Source organism: Nannospalax galili, unplaced genomic scaffold, assembly GCF_000622305.1.
Source record: "Nannospalax galili isolate Female #2095 unplaced genomic scaffold, S.galili_v1.0 scaffold302, whole genome shotgun sequence".
Classification (NCBI taxonomy): domain Eukaryota; kingdom Metazoa; phylum Chordata; class Mammalia; order Rodentia; family Spalacidae; genus Nannospalax; species Nannospalax galili.
The window spans coordinates 526,096-550,488 of record NW_008350120.1 but is presented as its reverse complement, the minus strand read 5'-3'; the positions used below and the strand labels follow the sequence as shown (position 1 = coordinate 550,488).

The following is a 24,393-nucleotide window of genomic DNA, read 5'->3' as shown; positions in this document are numbered from 1 at the left end:
TTGGCCCTGTCCCATCAAATCAGGTTTCTCGGTCCCCGATCTGGGGAGGGGGCGCTCTCCCTACCCCTCTCCCTGGTCATCTCCAAACCGGCCGTCGCATCTGTCCTCACGGTTCCCCCACCTAAGGGTCCCTTCCCCCTCTCGCGGACGTGCGAGTCTCGGGGGCTCCGCGGCGGAGCCGGGGCCTGGGGTCGGGGGAGCGCTCGGCGCAGCTCAGCCAATGGGAAGGGCGGGCGCTCGGGGTGGGGGGGAGAGGGCGGCGCGCGCGCCGCATTAACCCTTCAGCCGCCAGGCCGAGCCGCAGGCGCTGCCCGAGCCGCGGGCGCTGGAGCGGCTGTTGGCGGCGCGGCTGCGGGCGGGTGGGAGCGGAGAGTCGGGCGCTAGGGCGGGCGGAGCGTAGCGCGGGGACGCGACGGAGCGGGGCCCGTGGCACGGCCAGGGTCGACAGACAGGTGTGCAGGCGGCCAGAGCGCGAGCGGCTCCAGGCCCGGGCCGAGGTCCGGAGCCGGCAGCCCGGAGCCGGCAGCTCCCGGGGCGGAGCGGGATCCCGGAGCCCGCAGTCCAGTTCCGGCCGCGCCCGTGCTCAGCTTGGCCGCGGGGTGCGGAGACCACGGCCCGGGCCACCCGAAGCCTAGAGCTGGGCCGGGCCGGGCCGGGGTGGGTGGGGGCCCGCCCGGCCCGCCCATGGGCTCAGGATGCCGGTGCGGAGGGGCCACGTCGCGCCGCAGAACACCTTCCTGGACACCATCATTCGCAAGTTTGAGGGCCAGAGTGAGTGGGGGAGGGGCAGGCCGGGGAGGGGGCTCTGGGGGTGGGTCGAGCCCTGCCGAATGTGGATGGGGGGGCGTGCCCGGGTCTTGTGCAGTGCAAAGTGTGAGTCACTGGGCGCTGGTGGAGCACGAGACTTATGCCAGGGATCCTGGGGTCAAGGCTTGGTGCCAGGGGCTGGTGAGCATGGGACCAGGGGGCCGGGAGTTGGGGCTTGGGGTGGGAGACCCAGCTCATATTTTTGGGATGTGAGTGTGTGTGACACCCTGAGTATGCAGGGAAGGGCGGTAGAATGAGAGGGTGCAGGTGTCCCCAACTCTAGATGCCTGGAGTTTATGGGGTCGTGTCTGTGCAAGGACTTGAGAAAGTACATATATATGTGACCCACGCTAAAAGTACGGGCGCCTGTTCCAGTCTTGACTGTGCTGTATATGAGAGACTGTAAGTAAGGATGTAGGATCAGTGCCAAAGCCTCTCTAGAGTGTGTATGGCATCTATATGACCAAGCCCCTGTATCACTTTGACTCTGCATGGGCAGCAGAGAGGTGTCTCTTGACAAGTCTACAAGATAGTGGGTCTGGTGGTGAGAGGGTGCTGTGCTGGAGGGTTGAAGCTGGCTTTGAGGGGAAACAGGCTGTCTATGGCGTACCTGTGCGGGAGACTTTCCTACTGTGGACACTACTCCCTGACCCCATTGTGGAGACTACAGCACCCCTAATGTTGCCCTGGCAGGAAAGGCTTCCAGAAGTGTCCCAGGCTAGGTGAATGTTCAGGGTGTTGGTGTGCCATAGTGGGTGTGACTGCCAAGGGCTGGGGCAATGGGAGAATGACATTCCTTGCCTGGTGACCCTGTGCGCACAGGACAACGTGTGCTTGTTCTGTGGTGGAGGGAGGGTCAGTTGGATGGGCAGCATTGTCCCCAGCAGAGGAACAGGATGATCCTGAGGGTGGAGTCAGGGACGCTGGTGCAGGCCTGAGGAGTGGGGGCAGGTCCTGGGGCCTTCTCTTCCTCCCGGCTGGGTAGGTAGAGAAAGAACCTGAGAAGACCTGGGATTAGATCCCAGAGGTCTGGTGTCTGGCTCTACCTCTTCCACTGACTGCCAGATGACCTTGAGTGACTCTTCCCACTCTAAGCCTCAGTTTCCACATCTGTGAACAAGGCGACAAGCTATCCGGCCTTTGAGGTCTCTTCTATCTCTAGGATTTCACTATAGGGGTTGGGGTGGGGCCTGCTTTCAGAGAAACTAGCTCTTATCTCCTAGCCTGGGAATGGGGCAAGGGGTGGCTTTTCTCTCAGGGTTGGGTGGCCCTGTGCTATGGACTGCCTTAGGCTGAGGTGGGGATGGAGGCAGAATTAAGGCACCTTTTCTTGTGACAGGAAGCTCTGGCCTGGGTTGTTGCTTGTCTGGGAGTTTGGGGAGGTCTTGGGGACTGACCTAAAGATGACCCAACACACAAAAGTAACTTCTTGAGTGCAGGGAGGATGGCAGAGGGAGGCAGGAGGCCAGAGCCTGATGGCCTGGCCCTAATTCAGGCTGCTCCCCCTGCAGCAGCCTGGATTTGCTCTCCTGACTGCCTAGAGCTGCATCCTGAGAGCTGTGCCTGATGGGGACGGAAGGGGAGCCTTTCAACTGCAACTGAAAGCCCCAGCATTAAAGTCCAAAGTGGCCAGAGCGGCTGTTTATGGAAGGCTCTTATCCCTCGAGCAGCTACTTGGCACAAGCTGAGGCTGCAGCTGGCTTATTGCTTACCCACCTGCCTGGCCCTTGGGGGCAGGTGTGGAGTGGGTGAGCCATGTCTACCTAAAATGGCTCTATTGGGGATTCCTTCTTCGAGGGGGTCACAGAGGTAGGCCTCACATCCCCAGAGTCAGTCATCATTCTTGGGTCTTCTTTCTTACACGTGGGCTAGTGTCTCAGACCCATCTCTGGGCTCTTGGGATTTCCAGGATATAGAGCTTCAGGTCTTTGTATGACCTTGGACTTCTGCCTGTGACCCCCAGCTGTCCCTCTGCCGTCTGCCAGACTAGGCTCAGAAGCTGGACTTGCTATTTATGAGTTGCAAGACTCCAGCATTGGGCTGAACTCTTGAGCCTGCTTCATAAAATGTCAATAACGCACCCCTCCCTGGGTTGTTCGAGGATCCAGGTCCGCTAGTGCTGAACTCCTCATCCTTTGACTCACTCACTCCCAGCTCCTGACTGCCTGTGGACGGAGTGCGGGAGTCATGGCGGGTCAGTGACCCGAGGACAGTCTGAGGGTGCTTGAGGGACTTATTTTCTAGGGAGCACTCCCAACCAAGAGGAAGAAGCCAGAGGAGCCGGTGCAAAGGCAAGTCTGGCCGCCATCTCTGGCCCTTCCCAGGCTCCCTTTCCAGGCTCAGTGTTTATCCCTTCGCCGCGGCTGCTGACACGCGTTGCTGACACCCGCCCAGGCTGGCCTGGGCCCCGGGCGCAGAGGGGGCGGCGGGGCCGCTGGCGCCCTGCCCGGGGTAAGCCATGCAGTCAGTGGAGGGGAGGGGGCGTGTCGCCAGGGCGTGCCCGCTGGAGGCACCTGTGTCCGGGGCGCAGATGCGTGTGTCCCCGGCTGCGCGCCCCCTTTCTGGAGCGAGGGAGTGTCTGGACGGCCGTGTGTGTGTGTGTGTGTGTGTGTGTGTGTGTGTGTGTGTGCGCGCGCCGGAGTCTGGACGGCCGTGTGTGTGTGCCGGAATGTGGGACAGGGCAGGGGGCCCCCGAGACTGGGGGTCCCCGCTCACGTGCTCGTTCATCCCCGCCCCCCAGGTCGCAAGTTCATCATCGCTAACGCTCGCGTGGAGAACTGCGCCGTCATCTACTGCAACGACGGCTTCTGTGAGCTGTGCGGCTACTCGCGGGCCGAGGTGATGCAGCGGCCCTGCACCTGCGATTTCCTGCACGGGCCGCGCACGCAGCGCCGTGCCGCCGCGCAGATCGCGCAGGCCCTGCTGGGCGCGGAGGAGCGCAAAGTGGAGATCGCCTTCTACCGGAAAGATGGTAGGCGGGGCAGGGGCGTGGCCGCGGCGGGGGTTGGGTGGGGGGCGGGCCGAGAGGGACCCGGCTTGGGTAGGGTAGGGAACCCGGGTGGGACCCAAGGTAGTCTAAGTGAACCAAGCGGGTACCGTGGGGGCGGGACCCAGGCGGGGGCGTGGCCGTCTCCAAGGGCCTGGCATAGCGTGGGTCTCAACTCAGATGGGTTGGTTTTCCCGGTGGCCTTGGGATGCCAAGGCGAGGGCCTGACACTTCCCAGCAGGTGCGATTATGTGGAGCTAGGTGGGCTGGAGTTTGATCGGGGCTGGGCCGGCAGGTTGTAATAGGTCAGGCTGGGTGCTGGCCCTGACTTCCAGCCACAGGACTCCAGTCCCCCGGCAGGGCAAGCCCCTGCCAGGTGACTGTTCCTGGAGGATGTCGGTAGAATGAGGCGGGAAGGGCCGTGGCTGCTGCCCTTCTCCTGCCCCCTTTTCTCTTCTGCCCTTCAAATATGCCTCTCCCCACAACCCCAGTTCCCTCGGTCTCATCTGCCGAGCACCCTGCCCCTCCTCCCCCCTCCCCTTGTGTTGCTGCCAGGTGTCTCTGCTCAGCCACCACTTCCCCACCCAGCTGCTCTGGGCTTCCGGAGACGAGAGTGGAGAGCGGATAAACAGAGCTGGGGGAGCTGCTCCCACACCAGGCCTGTGCTGTTGGGGTGGGCTCTGCTAAGGGAGGTCAGTGCAGTGGGGGAGGTGTGTGTACTGGAGAGGTGGGAAGGGGCTCCGTGTCCCTTATGCGTCACTGCATCCCTGGGAGCCCAGCTCAGACCTGAGCTCTTGAACTGTGGAGCTGTATGCTGGAAAGGCAAAGTTCCTGCTCCCCCAGGGAGTTTGTCTCTCTGCCCAGTGAGCACACTCTGCCTCCTGCTGGGACCAGTGGAACCATCAACTCCAGGCCCCTTTTGTGCATACTCCAGGGTGACTGAGAGGGCCTGTAAATGCTGGTATCCTTAAGGGGCTTTCTTTGCAGGTGTGCAGCCTGTGACATCCCTGGACAGCACTCAGGGGGCATGTACTGTGTGGTCCTGTGGAAGAGGGTTTACTTGCAGCAAATTGAGGTTTTGGGTGGCAGGCAGGCAGGGGCTGAAGCAGCGAGTGGTTTGTAGTTGGCAGACACTGGGCTAGGTGTTACCTTGTGTGATCACAGCCTCCCTGAGATGTGGATACCACTTTTTTTTTATCCCCATTCTAAGGATGAGGAAACCCAAGTTCATAGAATTAAAGAAAATTCTCCAAGTCACACAGATCATTTATTGAAAATTATACACCAGAATTATAGTTCTGTCACTGTGCTGCACAAAAGTGAAAATTTAGGTTTCCAAACCACCGGTGTTTGAATATGAACATACAATTCCTGGGGTCAGGTGTAATGTGGGAAATCTCATATTAGTCAAGGTGGTTGATTCCCTGAGTTTCTTTCTACTTGTGGGGTGATGGGCTTACTTGGGACCCTCACATGGATGCTGAGGTGGTAGTGGGAATCAAAGCCAGGGCTTCTTTTTATAATATTTATTAATGTGTGTCTGTGGGGATGTGGGGTGTATGCCGTGTGTGTAGTTCAGAGGACAACTTTATGGAGTTGGCTGTCTCATTCTACCTTTTACTAAGTTCCAGCAGGTGAACTCAGGCTGTCAGACTTGTGTGTCAAGCCCCTTTACCTGCTAAGCCATCTTTCCTGCTCTTATTCTTACGTTTATTTGCTTGTTTTGAGATAGGATTGCCCAGGCTGACCTTGAAATCACCCTGTAGCCAAGGTGGGCCTTGAACTCTCTCAGCCTTCAAAGTAGCTGGGATGAGAGACCTGAACACACTGGACCTGGCAAGGACGCTGAACTTTTGAGAAAATGGCCTTCTACTACAAGCCACACTCTGGTCCCATTGTGGACATTTCTTGTGCAGGTGCATTTGTCCCCTTGGTAGCAGAGGCTGGAGTGGTTTTGCCTTTAACGGGTTGAGTCTTCCCAAGTGGTGTGGACCTTCTTTCTTGGATCATGCTGACTCTTGGGATATTCCTGCAGAGAAGCTGCCAGGGAATCTTGGGGTCACCTGATCTAGTAGTAGGTGGAGAAGCTGGGTGTGGAGGTCTCTTTACCAGTGTGTCTGTGGAGGGAATGGGCCTAGAACCCAGGTCCCTGAGCAAGCCTGAGCTGTTGCCTTCTCCAGGTTACTACTCCAAATGGGGCAGTGACCCAGGAAACCCTATGCCAGCTGCTGCCTCCTGCTCACTTCTTTGCTCGCACCTAGTTTCCATGGGGATCAGATAACTCCCAGTGGCCAAGAGACTGGCCTTGGCCCTCACCCACCTGGAGCCCCATTTAACTTGGCATTCTAGGCCTACGGTGATGAAGACACATTTCCTCAATCTCTTTGTCCTCTGCCTTGTGATACTCACTCGCCAATGCCTCTGGAGTGTGTGTGTGTGTGTGTGTGTGTGTGTGTGTGTGTGTGTGTGTGTGTGTGTGTTGGTTGGTGCATGAGGCATTTAACAGAGGTAGAGGGGAAACATGCCAATATCACCTCCTGTTTCTATCTAGGCCTTTCCTAGGGTGTCTGCCTGGGCCAGCCCTGGTGGGGGTAGGTCCCTGGGCTGTAGCCCCAGGGAGGCGGGGTGACGACAGAGGAGGCAGGGCCTTTTGCTGGCAGGCGCCACTAAGGACAGCTGTGCTGTGTCGGAGCCTCTAGCTCAGCTCTGTGCAGTCTCAGGGTCTGGAGCCAGACAGCCCCATTATTTAGTTGCTGGGACTGCTGGGATGTGGGGAGGCTAGACTTGGGGAGTGTGGGTGGAGGAGGAGACGCAGTATGCCCGGGTTCACTGGCCTTATGCTGACACCCGTAAAGTCAGACCCAGAATCAAATTGGAATTGTGAATGGAACCCAGTAGTGCAGGACTGGCAGACTGTGACATCTTTTCGGAGGCACCTCTGGTAGCAGGTGCTGACTGCGCACACAGCTGTTCCTCTACATAGTGGAGGGAATGTGGCTCTTCCTCCACCAGCCCAAGGTCCCCTCGCCCTGTCCCTTCCATTGTCTCTGCTCTTTGTTCCAACCTGTCTGCTGCCTCCCCACTGCTGTGCCCTGCCTGCCTGCTGTGCCCCATCCTCCTGGCAGCTCTCCCTCCCCATGCTCAGGCCTCCCTGCCTTTGTTTCCAGCCAGCCAGCCTGCCTAGCCTACCCCTTCTCTTCCATCTTTGCTTTCTTCTCCCTTTGTCTTTCTGTCTCTCTTCCTTCAGCACCCTAGAGCCTTCCTCTGGCTTCTTCCCCTCCCTCCTGTGTCATGTCCCTCCATTCCCCTATACCAGACCTCTGTTGGTCTCAAAGGCTTTATCTCTGTCCCCATACCTCTGACTGTTCTGGCCCTGTCTCCATGTCCCTGTGTCCCTAGGAGCCTTTGTGTGGGTGGAGATGGGGGTGTCTCTGGAGAAGAGTCTATTGGCTTCCTCACTCCAGCTGTAGGCCAGTTGCCATGGCAACAAGGTCAGAGGGCCCCTACTGCTACAGCTGATGCTGTGGCTTGTGGGGGAGGGGTTGAGACCTAAGGTCCAGGCCAGTTCCCCAGTGTGCTGTGTGCCCCCACTTCCTGGACTGCTGTCCCCTTCCTAAGACTCTGGCCTCCCAGGTGCTCAGGCAGGCCCTGCTGTTACCAGTCTCCACCCTCTGGGTGTCCAGCCACTCTCTGTAACCCAGGTCATCTGTCCCGATCCTCTCCCTTATTTCCCTGCCTTTCCTGTCCTCTTAAATCAAAGGCTCTGTTCTGTCACTGCCCTGACCCTCCTCCATTAGATACCCTCACCCTTCTCTGGCCCCCCAGTCATGTGCTGTCTGACTTGGTGAAAGGAAGATTTCTTTGGAAGGGATGGTTTGAGTCTGGAAAGGCAGGGCTCAGATGCTGGTGCCTAGATGTTCTCTGTGCTCTGCACATGGGAAACAGCCCAGAGTGGTCCTAGGAGAAGCCAAAGGCTTAAATTTAGGGCTTTCCAAGGGGCTGAAGTTTATCAAGGAGCTCCCTTCTTGGGGTAGGAATATTCTTGTCTTCCTGGCCAGGACCTGCTGTAGCCTGGATACTGGGACAGGTGAAAGCCTCTTGGGTAGGGGTGGGGGGAGAGCTGCTCCTAGCTGTCTGTCAGTCTGTGTTTTTCCTCGCCCCTCCCCTGGGGTAGGCTGCCCAGGGCTGCTGGGGACTTCCTGTCTAGCCTCCCTGGGAGGCAGCTTGAGGAGAGAGGGGTACTGTCTGCCCTCAGAGCCCCTGGGTCTGGACAGGGTTGGGAGGGCTGTTCCTGCTCCTGTGTGTTGTGTCGCTGAAGCCCCAGAGGAGCTATGTAAATATTTGTGCAGAGCTGTCTGTGGAAGCAGAGTTAACAGTGGCTTTGGGCTCTGGGGAGGGGGATGTGGGCAGTAGGAAGACTAGCTTGGTGGTATGAGATGGGATGAACCTGGGTCTCTTTCCTGCCTAGAGGTGGCTTTCTGTGTAGTGTGAGCTGAGAGGTTCCAAGAAAGCCCCTTCATTCTTCAGCATCCTAGAGGGCACCTGAGCTGCTTGGAGAACAAGAGCTAGTCTGAGAGTTGCGCTTCTCTGAAACCTGCCCTGGCTGTGTAGAGCAGCAGAAGTCCTTGGCCTTGTGTGGGAGGGAGATGACAGACTTCCTTATCTAACATGCTGGGAGATCTGGGGTCAGAGTCAGAGAACTGGGAGGCTACTCTTGAAGAGCTGACAGTTCACGAAGGGTAGAGACAACTGCTGGCCTCACAGTCCCCTCATTGCCCCCTCTGGGTCGTGAGCCCTGGCCTAGAAGCACCTGCCTGACAGGCCTGCAGTCTTGCCCTCACCTGCCTCTCCCTCCTTCTGGCCCTGGATGAGCGTGCTTTGGCCCTGGATGAGCGTGCTTTGCCCATCTTCCCTACCAGGCTGAGGGCGGAGGGAGTCTGTTTTGTTCTCTGTTTATATACAAGCCTAGTTTATCACAGGAGCTCAAATATCTGTTTGTCTTTGCTGGATGAATGAATGAAGTGGGCAGTACTGTGTGGTAGAGGCCTAATTCCTGGTGTTAGGTGACTTGGGGAGCAATTTGCAGCCTGATTATGGACTGTGTGGTATTGGGCAAATCACTTCTGTCTCTGGGCCTCAGTGTCCCATTCTGTGAAAAGGTTTGGGATGATAGAATGCTCGGGTAGAAGAGGTGGTAGAGGACCAGAGGAAGGTGGGATCAGGGGGAGGTGGGGCTAGAGGGAGGTAGGACCAAGGGGAGGTGGGATGTGGGGGAGTGGGGCTAAGGGAAGGTGCCTTCCTGCTCTGCTGAGTGTAGGAGGCATCATAGGGTGCAGGGAGGGCACACAGGACTCCTCTTCATTCAGAGCAGAGCTTTGGCAAAGCCAGCTGAGGACTGGCAGCTCCTGGCAGCCCCCGAGTGCTTCTTGTGACCTGACTTTAAAGTGTGTAAATGGTTGGCCTGTGGCCTTCTGTGGTGGGGCTCCTCAGTCATTTTCCAAGAGGGAAACTCTTGCTCACAGCAACTCAGGGACTTACCTAGCTTACCTAGCAAATGGGGATCTGAGTGGGATCCCTTAGCACAGTTGTTCCCACTCCAGAGCCCTGTGTGGAGTATCTTGTACAAGCTGGCTTCTCCTGGCATGTGATGGGCTCAGGACCTCAGGAGCCCTAGGTTCAGCCAGAATCTGAGAGCTGCAGCCCTTGTTTGTGAAGTGGATCAAAGCAGTTTTCCCCTGCATGGCAGGCTGAGGGCATGCCTCACCAAGTACCAGCACAACAGCAAGCCAGGGCTCAGTCTGGCCATTCAACAGGGCATCACCTCTTGGCCATAGCCCTGCTGTTAGGACTGTGGGGAGCAAACCTGTTTTCTGTGAGGTCCTCACAGCACCCCTGTCTGACTCTCCTCCCCCTCCGCAGGTTTCTTTTGGCCTATCTCCCCGAGTCATTGAAGCCCAAACACTCATGTTAGTGTTTTTCTCTTTCATTTCCTTTTCTGCCGCTCCTTTTAATCTCATTCCTCAGTTCTGGGTTGTTCTCTAGGGCAGCCATTCAAATGTACTTCCTGTGAATGTGCAGCTCCCATATGCTCTTGCAAATGTGTATTTTGACTGGATAGATGCATATGGATTTAGTTTATGCAAATGATATTGTGCTACATTGTATCCCAGCATTCACTTTTCTTACCCAGGAGTGTGCCTTTCTGTGCAGGTGGGCATCTAGCCTGTGGTTTCCCATTCTGGGGCAGGTATTTGCCAGTTTTACCTGCCCCCTGATCCAGTGAAGGGCCCCAGATCACTGCCACCTTTCTGCCACCAGAGATGATGCCACCTTGAACGTCCTCATACGCAGACCCCTCCCCTCTGGACTTGTGTGAGGCTATCTGTGGGCTGTGAGCCTAGAAGTGAAATTGTGGGATTACAGGATATGAGGACCTTTAGCTATTGTCCAACTGGGCACCTGAATGGCCCACCTCGTTGTCACCCTCCTGAATGGAGACCCCCATATACTCGTGTCCCTGCCATCCTTAGCATCATGTCCCTTTTTAGCCTGCCGGTCTGATGGGCTTGTTGCTTTGACTTGCATTTCTCTGACTTCTCAAAAGCAGGAGTTATCTTCTAGGAGTGATAGCTTTGAGCATTCATTCCTGTGAACTGCTCGATTATGCTCTTTGCTTCTCTTTGATGGAGACTGCTGTCTTTGTGCTTGTGGATTTCCAGGGGTTGCTTGTGTATTCTAGAAATACAAATGCATGCAGTTAACTATTTAGTATGTATTCCAGATACCAGTTCCTTGTTGAATTAAATACTTTCTTCCTCTCAGTCTCTGTTCAATTTATACAACAAGGATTCTTTTTTTCTTTGGTCTTTTTGAGAAAGGGTTTCTCTGTAGCCCCAGCTGTCCTGGAACTCACTATGTAGACCAAGCTGGCCTTGAACTCACAGAGATCTGCTTGCCTCTGCCTCCTGAGTGCTGGGATTAAAGGTGTGCATCACCATGCCTGGCACAACAGGGATTCTTAATTTGGATACAAACGAATTGCTGAATTTTAGCTTTGCATGTGAGTTTGAAGTCCTGTTGAAGAAATGCCTGCCCATGCCGAGGCTGCAGAGGTCCACATGGGTCCACACAGGTCCACACGGGTCCATCTCTCCCTAGTTCCCTTGTCTCACCTTCCACAGTTGGGTGTTGGAGCCCTCCTGAGCCCTCCTCAGATGTAGTGTCAAGAAAGGATCAAGTTTTATTTTTTCCATGTAAGGAGCCAACTTTCCCAACACATCTAGCCTGTTTTTTTCCATTGCCTTGTGGGGCTACCTTTAGCACAGGCTAATTTGCCGTGTAACCATGGATCTGCCTCTGAACCTTATGTTCTTCACCAAGTATTTGTCTGTCTATGTATCAGAGCTATGTAAAATAATAACAACAAAATTATGTTGTTTACTATGTCTCAGTAACTGATAAAGCAAACTCTTCCTCTTCTTTTTATTTAAAAACTTTTGGTTGATTTATTGATTTACTTATTGAGATAAGATCTCACACTGTAGTCTGAGACTAGCTACATAGCCCAGACTGGTCTTGACCTTGTGACAGTCTTACTGCTTTGGCCTTACATAAGCTTGGATTATAGGAATAAGCCATACCTGGCTTTTTTTTTTTTTCCAACTTTCATTTGTTTGTTTGTTTTTCAAATCAGTGTCTTTTATATCCCAGGCTGGCTAGGAATTCAGTTCTGCCTCTGCCTCCTGAATGATCAGATTTCATGTGTGCGCTACCATGCTGGGCTTGATCAGAATTTGGTTGGTTTTGTAGGTTAATTTAGGGAGAATTAACATCTTTACCATGTCTGTTCCAGTAAGAGACTGGGCTGTCTCTCTGTGTGCTGTCTTATTTCCCTATACTGCATTAGCTTAAAGTTTGTTTTCATACCCAGTTAGGCAGTCCCCAGATATTTCATAGTCATTTTTATTGAAAAAGGATTTTGGGGCCAGAGCAGTGGCTCAGTGGATAAAGAGCTTGCTATGTAAGTGTGAGGACCTGAGTTTGAATCTCCAGAACCCACATAAAAGCTGGGTGTGGTAGAATTCAGCTGTATCCCAGGGCCTCCAGGTAAGACAGGAGGTGGAGAAGGGATCCCTGGTCGCTCCTGGGCCAGCTGGCCTGGAGTGTGCAGGGACAAAGCAACCAGAGTCCTTCCTTTCTAAATAAGGGGAAAGTAAAGATCAACACCCGAGGCCGTCCTCTGACGTCCACACGAATGTCATGGCACATGTGCACCTCTACTCAAACAAATGTGTACACACACATACAAAGATTAAAAAAAAAGAAAAAAATAGAATAAAAAAAGAGGATCTTGGTTTTTTTTTTCCGAGAGGAGGCGTTGAGCCAGGGGTTTCACTGTAGCCCCAGCTGGCCTGAAACTTGCTATGTAGGCCAGGCTGGCCTTGGTCTCATAGAGATCCAGCTGACTCTACCTCTCGGATTAAAGGCATGAGCCTCCATATTGAGCCCAGTTTTTAAAAAATTATGTTTATTATTTATTATTAGTGTGTATATGTATTATGTGAATGACTGTGGGTGTATGTATCATGTTGCACGTGTGGAGGTCAGAGGACATCTTTTGGGAGTTGGTTTTCTCCTACCATGGACTCTAGGGAACAAATATAGGCTTATGTGGCATGCCCTTTTACCCACAGAGTCATTCTGGCAGTCCCCTCCCCTGCTGTTTTTGAGGCCTCAAACTCACTGTGAAGTCAAGACTGACTTTGGAAATTCTGTTTTTCTTGCTTCTGTTTCCTGAGCCCTGGGATTGCAGGTGTGTGCCACTACACCAGTGCGACCTTCTTGTTTGAAGCAATGCATTTTGTGTACTGATCTATCTGGCACCCTGATTAAGCTCTCTTGTTAGTTCTCACTGTTTTATCTGCTGACTTTGTTGGCTCTCTAAGGCGATGACTCTGTCCTCTGAAAATAATGCCCGTTTTCTTGTTTGTTTGTGTCTTGGCGTGATTCTCGAATGTGCCACGTGACTTTTCAAGGGACGTTCACTGACATGGATATTTGTTGTGGGTGCTTCACAGTGTCCCATGGGAGAGCTAGCCAGGAGGAATCACTGTCTTGGCTCAATGATCAAGAAGCTGTAGCCTGCTCTGAGACCAGTGATAGAGCTTGATCAAGGCTTCCCTGTGCCCTGAGGGTTTCTGGGAGCAAAGACGGAGAACCATTGAAGACTCTTACAGAGTACCAGAAGAGAGCAGGGTTGTCCCCTGTGGTTGTCCCCCTGCTGCTCTATGGCAGGTTGTGTGTGGGGGTCATAGAGAAGGGGGCTCAAGGGACCCAAGGCTCAGAGACTCCATAGCTGTCCTGGGTCCCTTTTGCCCCCTTCACTTAGGTTTACTTAGGTTCCACACACCATCTTGTTCCATGGTAACTGGTGACCAGATGTAACGTTGCTTCTGGGAACAGCACCTGAATCCCCATGGTGGCTGTGTCTGCTGTCCATTTTCAGGGTAGGGGCAATTCTGTTCTGAAAGAATGGTCAGTGCCACTGGATCTGCAAGGGAAGGGAGAAGGGAGGGATACAGCATGTCCACATCTGCCATGACTGTAGGTCACCACCCCTGAGGCCACTATTCATCTTTCTGAGACTATGCACCCAACACCTCCTGTAAAGCCAGTCCCCTTGGTGCCAGTCTGGATGCTGGGCTGGGGTGGTGAGCTAGCTTATGGACATCCTCTTTATAAGGAGTGTGGTGTTAGATGAGGTCCCAGAGAGAAGCATCCACATGGGTAGATTCAGGAAACCCTCTGTAGAGGTATCTGGGAGGGATGGAGAGAAGTTGGGAGGAAGAAATGGGGGGTCTGCAGCAGGAGGGTGCTGCTGGGGCTGTGAGTGGAGCAGCAGAGGCAGGTTTCGCTTGGTAAGCATGACCTTGTTTTACCTTTAAAATGTTTTTAAAAAGTACTTTATTTATAGCTGGTTATGATGGTGCATGCCTTTAATCCCAGCACTTGGGAGGCAGAGGCAGGCGGATCTCTGTGAGTTCAAGGCCACCCTGGTCTACATAGTGAGTTCCAGGATAGCTGGAGCTACAGGGAGACCCTGTCTCAAAAAGACCAAAAAAATTTATTTATTATTTTCATTTTATGTGTATGAGTATATTGCCTGCATGTATGTGAGTGCACCTGTGCCGTACAATGCTGCGGAGGTCAGAAGAGGGCTTTGGACTTCCCTGGAACTGGAGTCAAGGATGGTTTGTAGCCGCCATGTGGGTGCTGGGAATTGATCCATCTTGCTGTTTCAATTTAGACTTTCTCCTGTATAGTTAAAGTTTGCATAGAGGGATGGGCACAAATCCTTTTTTTTTCTCTTATATGTATATATGGTTGTGTGTGTGTGTGTGTGTGTGTGTGTGTGTGTGTGTGCATGTACACATGCTATGGTTTATGTGTGGAGTTCAGAGGCAGCTTAGGGAGTCAGTTTTCTCTTTCTATGATGTAGCTCCTAGGGATTGAACTCAGTCATCAGGTTTGGAGGCAGGCACCCTTACCCACTGAGCCATCTTGTAGGCCCTGGTTGTACCTTTTTTTTTTTTTTCTTTTTCTTTTAAAGACAGGGTCTCTCTCTGAGGCCGACCTTAGAGCCGACCTGGAACTTGCTATGTATACCAGGCTGGCCTCAGTCTCAAAGAGATCCACTTGCCCCTGCCTCTGGAGTACTGGGATTAAAGGCATGTTCCACCACACCGAATCTTAAGGCAGAGGGGTATGACTCGTTTTATTAGCCCAAGAGGTGGCATGGCTCCAGGACCCTGATGGCACAGTTAGCCTGAGCTTTCCTAGGCAGAGCTCTTCTCTTGAGGAGTTGTTATTTGGGGAGATGGCTCAAGCATACCATAGGCTGTGGGTTTTGGCAGGAGGCTCAATGCCTACAGGGGCCCTGGCCCTACACAGAGTTCGTTGGCAGGATCTGGCTGCAAGGGCAGGTGGGGGAGTCTGTCTGGAAGTGTTATTCCTGTGGCAGCTGGAGGCTGACTTGTGGCTCCCCAAACCTGCCTGGCAAGAAGTGTCCACCCGGACCCTGAGTGTCTCAGCTCCTGGACTCAGGAGCCTAGGATTGGTCTCTTTTACACACACACACACACACACACACACACACACACACACGCGCGCGCGCGCTTCCACACATGAACATACATTTCTTCACTAGCTGGCTTCTCTGACTCCCCCACCCTTTCCCCTAAGCCTGCAATGTCCCTTGCCTTCCCTAGGCCCCTGGCTGTCCATGAGAGTGGTGTTAGCAACACGGTGGCCCCTGGCCAGGAGCAGCTCCTGCTGCATCTTCCTGTCGCCGCCACCAGGCTAAATATAACCTGACACTGCACAGCCCTGAGCTGCTGCTCCGGAGACAGCCTCTGCCTGGGGGCGGACAGGGCCAACTGCAGCCCCAGGCTCCCTGCCCTCAGCGTGACTTTGGGCCCATTCTGGGTACAGCTCCTCCCGCTTGGCGTGAAACAGGGAGGTGACCAGGGTGAGGATGCTAGAGGTCACCTTCCCTGCAGGGACCTGCCACCCTGCCTCATTACAGCTCCAGATGCTTCCATAAGGCCATCTGTCAGCTCATCTGTAGGCATCACTTGTCCCTGAGGCAACTACAGTCTAAAATCAGAGAGGTGGGTGACCTGTTGGTTGCCACACAGCAAATTTGAGGGAGGGCAAAGGCCCAGGTTTCCTGATTGTTGGGGCAGAATATCTCAGGTCCCCAGGGCACCTCCACTGTCTGGTTTGCTCTCTCTTCCTCCATCTTGTCCAGATGCCAGTTAGGGTCCTATTGAACACTTGGCTCAGTCAAGGCAGGCACCAGGCCCATTTTTATTGGTTGTGTGGCTCTAAATGCTTCACCTGTCCTGGCGTGCTCACTGATACTGTGGGATGACGGAGAGGCCACCAGGCCTGCTGTTGTACAGGCATGCTAGCTGACCTCAGCAACTTGTCCAAGACTGCTCAGGTCATCTGCAGGCCTCCTCTTCCCCACCTGCCATGGCCTCTCTATGGTAGGCCTGGGCCAATGGTGCCCAGAGGTGGGAAGTTGGGGTTCGGATACTGGATGGGCACTTGTCTTGGTTGAGTGAGGCTATCAGGCAGGGCAATGTCATCTCAGCGTGGACCTCTAAGCGTGACCTGGTACCAAATGCAAGCAAGCTAGGGGTTGTTCTGAATGACAGGGACCTTTGCTGGGGTCAGGATGAGCTTGAGCTGCTACACCAAGAACATAGTCAGGATCCCTCCCATTGCCCCTCAGTAACCTTCAGTGAACAGCACGATCTTGGAAGTTCTTGCTGAGAGTGGCTGGTCTGGGCTATCAAGAACAAAGGCACCAAGGTGTAAGGTATCCAGATCCAGTAGGTGTGGAGTTACCAGCATGCCTGCCTTCCCTGTCCTTGTCTGTCATGGGGAGCTGCTGGCATGGGAGGAGGAGTGGCAGGGTGTGTTTTGACATCAACCACTTTGATCAGGCTGGCCCAGGGGCCTGGCACTAAGGTTCATCTCCCTTCTGAGAGTGCCGAGCCTTCCTTGGGCCAGGTTCCAAGTCTCTATATACTGTGTCATTTCATCTGGACTTTGGCCCTGTGGAGTGGGTGTGATCAACCTTGTATGACAGACAAGCATTCTCTGTAGGGGTGACTGGTCCAATGTCCTTCCAACACAATGCACAAAGGCCATGTAACACTATAGCTTGTGTCCCCTCTTTTTTGAGAAGGAGAATCAGGCTCCCTGCTGTCCCCCTCCAGGCTGTCTCCTAGCCCCCTCCTTCCCAGAGTACTTGCAAAGCTGACTGCCTCATGAGTGTGGGCTGTGCCTGCCACAGAGTGGCACTTAGTGGAACTGCAGCCTCACCCAGCTCTGCGCCCAGTGGCCCTTCTTGAGGCTGCCTTTGCCCTCTGAGCTGGGTCACTAGCGGGAGCTGGAGGTGAGTGGGAAGGAAAGATGAAGAAAGTGGTTGCCGGGGACCTGGGGTTGGGATGGGAGCTGGGGTGCTAGGCAGTAGCCCAGGTTCCCTGGAGGCTGCTTGCTCACACCATTTCCTCTCTGCTGGGGAGTTGAGTGTCTAAGCGACCACAGGCTCTGTTCTGTGCTAGTGCCCAGCCTCAGCCTCCATGGGCTTTGCCCCCAGCCTGGCCATCTCTTGTCTTTGGGAACCCCTCCATACTTCCAGCTAGGAACAGGGTGGGGTCCTCAGGCAGGTCTGACTGAAGAGCTGGGGTTGGTGACAAGATGGGTAACCAAGGACTCGGCCAGCCTAGCAGGTGAGAAGGCCCCTTCAGAGCCCAGAGCTTCCTCCTTAGCTCTCTTGTCTCCACGCACCTCCCCAGCTCTGCTTCCTTCAGCCATCAGGCAGGGCTGGGGGAGGTCACATTTTTGGAATAACCAGGCCTTTGACAAGATATTTAAAAAGAAAAATTACTTGAATGTCAACAAAGAGGAACACGAAATTTCTGTCTGAATGTGTTTGGGAGTGGGGAGCTTGTGCTGTGAGAAAGGCACATCCTTGGAGAGTTAAAAAAAGTTTTCTTTTCTTTTTTTTTTTGAGATGTAGAGTCCTGGGGTAGTGTTCTGAGATGCAGGGTCCTGGGGTATCCATCTGAGGTGCAGGGTCCTGGAGTATCTGATGTAGGGTTCTGGGGTATCCATCTGAGATGTAGGGTCTTGGGGTATCCATCTGAGAATCAGGGTCCTGGGGTAGTGTTCTGAGAATCAGGGTCCTGGGGTAGTGTTCTGAGATGCAGGATCCTGGGGTAGTGTTCTGAGAATCAGGGTCCTGGGGTATCCATCCGAGAGGCAGGGTCCTGGGCTTCTCTTGCTGAATAGCCTGGCCTGAAGTGGGGATAGGGTGAAGACTCCAGATTAAAATTTCTTGATCGTCTTTGGAACTGGAGCTCCTATGATACCTGGAAGAGCAGGGTCATCTTGGTTCTAGACTGTAGTTCTCCTGATGATGATGGTGGCTTGGGGCCTGGATCTCTGGGTCTCCCAGGCCAAAGTCTCTTGATCTCCTGCCTCCCGATAGTCCTGAGGAGGCCAGTCCCTGTTCAGGCTGCTGCCGGCCATCACCATATTAGGGCATAAACTCCAGGCCGGCTGTCTGGGTGCCAAACGGCCTCCAGCTGGGCCCAGCCCCCTGTAACTCCAACACCACAGCTGCGTGTCAGAGGCCGGAGGTCAGGGGACTAGAGCAGCTGCTGGAAGGACACCCAGGCAGAGCTCCTGAGCTCAGGGCCCTTAGGCAGGGCCATGAAGGCCCTGGCTACAGTGAGTGGTGGGGCTGTGGGTTGGGCAGTGAGCTCCTGACCAGCTCTTCCTGGGTCCTGCCCTTCTCTCTGTGCCATCCTGTTGGTTTTGGAGGCCCTTGTTCCACTGGAGAACCCATGGCTGCTGGAACCACTGGTCTGCTGTGGTCTCAGTCCTCAGCAAGTCTGCACCGTGGCTGGCTAATTTCTTCAAGAGCCAGATCCTTCACAGGCCCTGCTCAGCGATAGATCACACTGATCTGTATCTCCTGCACTTAGCCCCTCAGGCCTGAATGACAGGCATCAAGTGCTGTTCCATGTCCCAAGAGCAACATCTCATCCTTGATACCAGTGACCACCCCTCCTTCAAGCCTGGGCCAGAGATGAGTGTGAGTGAAGGGACAGAAGACAGGAAGACCTGTCTAGGGAGTCTCTGGGACAGAGGTGAGCGTAAGGCATCACTGAGGCTAGGTTAGTAGGACTTTCTTGAGACTACATGACTCTGCCTCCTACCTCTTCTCTATTCATGACCTCTTCCATGTGGCTGTTGCCGCACCACCGACATTGCAGGTTAGCACTGACTCCCAGGGTACGTTAGTTATTCTCGGTATCAGGCCCTTCAGAGGGGATGTGGTCACTGGGAGGCAGAGAAGCCAGATGAGCAGAGCCCAGATGAGGATGAGTAGGATCTGAGGACCTGCCTGGGTCCCTCTGGGAGGAGCAGGATGTCACTATACCTTCCTGATTCATCAAGAGGACTTCCTGCAGGCTGGGCCCTGAATTTGGCCCTCCGTTCCTCTCGACATCTCAGTTCAGAAGTCAGCACGGAAGAGTGTCGGGCTATGCGCTCCTCAGGGAGCCGATGGGAACTGGTGGGCTGACTTGCCCTGCTACACGGACTCTGAGGGGGCAGAGAGAAAAAAATCAAGAACAGGAAGGACAGAGATGGCCATGAACCATCTTGAAGCCATGCTTCTGAGACTGGTGAAGGGCATTTTCCTGATTTCTGCTACGTCTAAGTCCAGTACTTTCATGGAATGTAAAACTGCATGCTGAGAACTGTGGCCATGTCAACATGCTGCAAAGTTTTTGAAACTCTTTTTTTGGGGGGGGTCTTTTTGAGACAGGGTCTCACTGTAGCCCCAGCTGTCCTGGAACTCACTGTGTAGATCAGGCTGGCCTTGAACTCACAGAGATCCGCCTGCCCTCTGCCTCCCGAGTGCTGGGATTAAAGGCGGGCGGCACCACGCCCGGCTGAAACTCTCTTTAAAAATATTTTATTTATTATTTTTATGTTTATGAGTGTATTGCCTGCATGTGTGTAAGTGTACCTGTGTTATGCAGTGCCCTTGGAGTCAGAAGAAGGTGTTGGATTCCCCTGGAACTGGAGTTACAGACAGTTGTTAGCTGCCATATGGGTGCTGGGAATAGAATATGGATCCTCTGTAAGAGCAGCTGGTGCTCTTCACGACAGAACCATCTCTCCAGCCCCTTGAAACTCTTCTTTAAATTTTTTATTTATTATTATTTGTATTTTATGTGTATGAGTGTATTGCTTGCATGTATGTAAGTGCACCTGTGTCGTGCGATGCCTGTGGAGGTGAGAAGCGGGTGTTGGATCCCCTGGAACTGGAGTTAGGGATGGTTGTCAGTTGCCATGTGGGTGCTGGGAACTGAATGAATCCAGGTCTTCTGCAAGAGCAGCCAGTGTTCTTAACCACTGAGCCATCTCTCTAGCCCCAGTTTTTGAAACTCTTAATTTCAAGTTATGTACTTCTCTTGTGAACTGACATAACAGCTAAGAACTAATAATCTAAAGAGAACCAGAGTTAAGACAGATAGCCGTAGCCAACTGTTTATAGTGTTAGTAGGTGCCAGGCCTTACACAAATTAGTATAGACTTAATGCATCTTTGCAAGTCATGGGAGAATGACTATAGTTCCCATTTTATAGGTGAGGAAATGAGGCCACAGGAGTGTTGAACAATTTCAGGAAGAAATGTATAAATCATTAAGCAGCAGATCTGGGACTGGAGCCTCGAGATTCTGGACCTAAAGCATGGGGGCTTGACCCTCGAATGAGGGAAAAGCAAAGGTGTGTTGAAAGGACAGGGAAACAGGAATAAAGGATCATAAGCCAGAGAGAGATGCTGCATATAGAGAAAGAGAACTAGGGAACTGAGATGGGCAGTGAGCTTTAGTAGAGAAGAAGTGCAGACAGGCAGGTGCGAGCATGGCCGGGTGCGGGGCCAGGGCCAGGGCCAGGTTAGGAGCTACATGCCTGGACTTTGGGAGGAATTAGGGGTGGATGGGCCTGTTTGGGTTCAGAGGTCCTTCCTGGCCAACTTTGTATCCTGTGCACTCAGGGGAGGAGGGCCTGGCGCCACCTTGGTCCCTGTGTCCTGCTTGCTCTGCAGGGAGCTGTTTCCTATGTCTGGTGGATGTGGTGCCCGTGAAGAACGAGGATGGGGCTGTCATCATGTTCATCCTCAACTTTGAAGTGGTGATGGAGAAAGACATAGTGGGGTCCCCGGCTCGTGACACCAATCACCGGGGGCCCCCCAGCAGCTGGCTGGCCTCTGGTAAGTGCAGTCCAACTCTTGTTGAACCATTACCTTGCTTTACTGAGCTACCCAAGACTATTGCTCTTTGGAAAGGCAAATAGAATGTGTGTTGAGTGTGTGTGTGTGTGGGGGGTGGGACAGGTGTAGGGAGGTTGTGCTTTAAAAGACTGGGTCTAGGCTGGAGAGATGGCTCTTGCAGAGGACCAGAGCTCCCAGAACCCACATGGCTAACAACCGTCTGTAACTCTATTTCCAGGGGATCTGACATCTTCTGACCTCCATCGGCACTGCATGACAGGGGTACACCTACCTACATACAGGCATTACACTCATACACATAAACTAAAAATAAATAAAATATTTAAAAAAAGATGGTACAGAACATTAAGAAATGACCTTGATCCACCTGGCCCAGGCTGGACAAACACCAGTGGAACAGCAGGGCAGAGTCACAGCACCTTGGGGGCAGAAGAACACCTGTTTGCTAACTTGGCCTCCTGGGTTCCCACCCAACACCCTATCTGCTCATAGATAGCTCTGCCTCATAGTCTCAGCTCTTCTTCTGTGGGCTGGCCAAGTCCCCAGAGTGGAGGCTATTGGAGAAGATGGGAGGGCATGCTGGCCTTGATTGGAGACACAGCAGCCTAAACGTTTCCCCTGGTTGATCCTCTGCCTTCCTCAAGCGGCATCTTTGGGTTCAATTTAAATTTTTCCCTCAGTCATAACAAAAGGACTCACCTTCTGCGTTCTAATGACACTAACCCTATGCATGCCAGCTGCCAGGTGGCAGGGTGCGGGAGAGGGCTCTTAGCATCATTCCTCATTCACACATAAGCCCAGCACTGACTGACCTTCCTTAAACTACCCAAGACATAGGTCAGCCTCTGAATGCTCTCCTGTCTCACACGAGGATGACTGTCTGCACCAGTGCAATTGTAGAATCGGAAAATTCATGGAGTCTGCCTTAGGTGTGACTGGAAAGGGCAGCTGATGAATAATTTTAGATAGGATTGTCTGGGTTTTGGGAGCCTGCATGGGGTGGGCTGGGCTGCCACTTGCAGGAGCTCCACTGCTTTTTGGTGATGCACTCCGGCCCCTCAAACTTTGCCCCCACATAGGCTCGTTGCGGTCCACACTCCATGGGCCTCTCTTCTCCCCCAGGCCGGGCTAAGACCTTCCGTCTGAAGCTGCCTGCTCTGCTGGCCCTGACTGCCCGGGAGTCCTCGGTGCGGACAGGAGGTGTGGGCGGTGCTGGAGCCCCTGGGGCTGTGGTGGTGGATGTAGACCTGACGCCTGCAGCACCCAGCAGCGAGTCGTTGGCCCTAGATGAAGTGTCTGCCATGGATAACCACGTGGTGGGGCTCGGGCCTGCGGAGGAGCGGCGGGCACTGGTGGGTCCCAGCTCTGGCTCTCCGGTGGTCAGTGCACGTGGCCCTCATCCATCACCACGGGCACAAAGCCTCAACCCCGATGCCTCGGGTTCCAGCTGCAGCCTGGCAAGGACACGGTCCCGAGAGAGCTGCGCCAGCGTGCGACGTGCCTCCTCAGCTGATGACATCGAGGCTATGAGAGCTGGGGCATTGCCCCCACCTCCCCGTCATGCCAGCACTGGTGAGGGTGCAGGCCTGGGCGACCCAATTCCAGCCCCTCGATTCTTTCCTGCCCTCCAGGCCTGCCCAGTCCCAGGCCCTCCATTTCCTCTCACCCCCCCTATGTCCTGAGTGCCTGGGAGGCTGGGAGATGGAAATCCCATTAAGCACTTATTTAATCTCATTAAGTGGCCTTTTACTCTATTAAATGTCCATTCATCCCATTACATTCTTCCATTCACCGAGCCCTTGCTGGCCTATGGAGCTGGCTGTCCTGGGACATCCTGGAGCAGGGATGGCCATGGAATTAGGAAAGGCAGGAGAGATTCAGGGCCTCCTGACACCACCTGGACCCTTTCTTCTCCCACTCCTGCCTGTCACCTCTTCTTGGCAGCATGCGTCCTTAAAACAGAGGGGTCTGGCTTTTGCTTGTTTCTGTGTCTGTGGGTCTCCTGAGCTACCTCATGGCTTGTCATCCCTTTCCACTGCCCTGGCCCAGTAGGGCTTGGTCTCACTGTAGTCTCTGTATCTGTGGCCCAGCAGCCCTTCAGCCCTGGGCCCTCCCACCTGACCCAGCTTTGCCTCTCCATCCCAGGGGCCATGCATCCCCTGCGCAGTGGCCTGCTTAACTCCACCTCAGACTCGGACCTCGTGCGTTACCGCACCATTAGCAAGATCCCCCAAATCACCCTCAACTTTGTGGACCTCAAGGGCGACCCATTCCTGGCCTCACCCACCAGTGACCGGGAGATCATAGCACCCAAGATAAAGGAGCGGACCCACAATGTCACCGAGAAGGTCACCCAGGTAGGTGCCCAACTGCATGGTTCTCCCCTCACCTTGGAGGAAGTTGGAGTTGGGAAGGAGGGTTGAGGCTGGGGTCAAAGGTGGGGGTTGAGGAGCCAGTCAGTGAGAGAAGCTGTTCTGGGGGCTGGTGGAAGATGGTCCAGAGCTGGCATGAGAGAAGAGCCTGAGGTGAGAGGTCTTAGAAGGAGATTGGCAGCGAGGGAGAGAGGTGGCTCTTGGGATGGGCACATATGTAGGGTCAGTGGATAGGGTGTGGTTTCAGGGTACAGGGTGAAGATGGGACACTTGAAGCTAGGAACATGGGAAGGCCATGGTGAGTGAGAAAAGTTAGCCCTGGGATGTGAATGGAGGTGGGCTATTGGGGCAACAAGAGAAGGCTTCAAATTAGGAAGAATCCCACAGGCCAAGGTCAGGAGGGTCTTGATTGAATTCTAGGCTAAGGCGATACACCAGGTGTTGGGGTAGAGGCTGGGGCTATGAGGATGGCCTGGAGGTGCCTGCCATTTCTCCCTAATGTGGGAGAGGAGGGTTTCCTTCCTGTGAGGGGTGGGCAGTGCTGGGTACAAAGCTGTGGAGGGATCAAATTCCTGCATCCTGGGCCAGAGAAGACCACCAGCCTTTGACCATCATGGCCCTGTTTTAGGGCTAGTCTGGTTTTCCATGCCTTCTGAGCACAAGGCAGTTTATAACACCCCATTGCCCACTCTACCACAGCTTCTTCATATCCTGGCCTGAGGGGTGGGGTGGCCAGCAGTGAAACCTGGGAGAGGAGGGGACTTCTGTCCTAAGCTGCCCTCTCTGGGTGCTTCCATAGCAGCTGCCCTGGGTGAGGGAGCTGCCCAGCTCTGGTCTCCCTTGGCCAGCCTCCTGGCTGGGCTCCCATGCCTCTGGCTTGCTGGGCCCTTGCCAGGTCCTCAGACCCTTAGCCTTGCCTGCAGAGAATCCTCCCTCACCCCACACCCTTCTCTGGCTGACCACTTCTCTCTGTCTCTGATCTCTGCCCCCCTCTTCCCACATGGGTCCTTGGCATCTGCCCTTTCCCTGGACCAACAGTGTGCTTGTGTGTGTGGACCTGTGCATGTGCGTGTGTGCCTGAGAGTGGTGCCCCTGCCAGTCCACCGGGCGTCTCTCCATCTCTGGGTGTCTCTGCCTGACTCTGGCTGGCTAGGCACTGGACTGGCGGGGCGGGGGTGTCGGGGAGACCATTAATCCGCGGTGACAGGCCAGGCTGCCGGGTGGAGGGGGAGGGGCTCGGGCTGCGGGAGCGGCTGCAGCAGGAGCCTCGAGCGGGCCGCGAGGGAGGGGGCCGCTGGCTGGGCACGGGGCGGAGGGCGGGCACGGGCAGGGCGGGGGAGC

General features: G+C 54.3%; 1 protein-coding gene across 3 annotated transcripts in view; it reads left to right on the top strand.

The window, feature by feature from the left end:
• The first annotated feature begins 370 nt into the window (after positions 1-370).
• Kcnh2 (potassium voltage-gated channel subfamily H member 2) overlaps positions 371-24,393 on the top strand; it is a 34,564-nt gene continuing 10,541 nt past the window's right edge. Inside the window, exons 1-5 of one of the 3 annotated variants that reach the window (XM_008847209.1) lie at positions 371-771; positions 3,548-3,778; positions 20,495-20,659; positions 21,803-22,252; positions 22,826-23,037. In XM_008847209.1, coding sequence (XP_008845431.1) covers positions 696-771; positions 3,548-3,778; positions 20,495-20,659; positions 21,803-22,252; positions 22,826-23,037 — 1,134 coding nt within the window. In that variant the 5' untranslated portion in view covers positions 371-695. Of the gene's footprint in view, positions 772-3,547; positions 3,779-16,737; positions 16,761-20,154; positions 20,173-20,494; positions 20,660-21,802; positions 22,253-22,825; positions 23,038-24,393 lie in introns of those variants that run through there. The other 2 variants (XM_017801712.1, XM_008847210.3) reach the window with 2 other exon arrangements.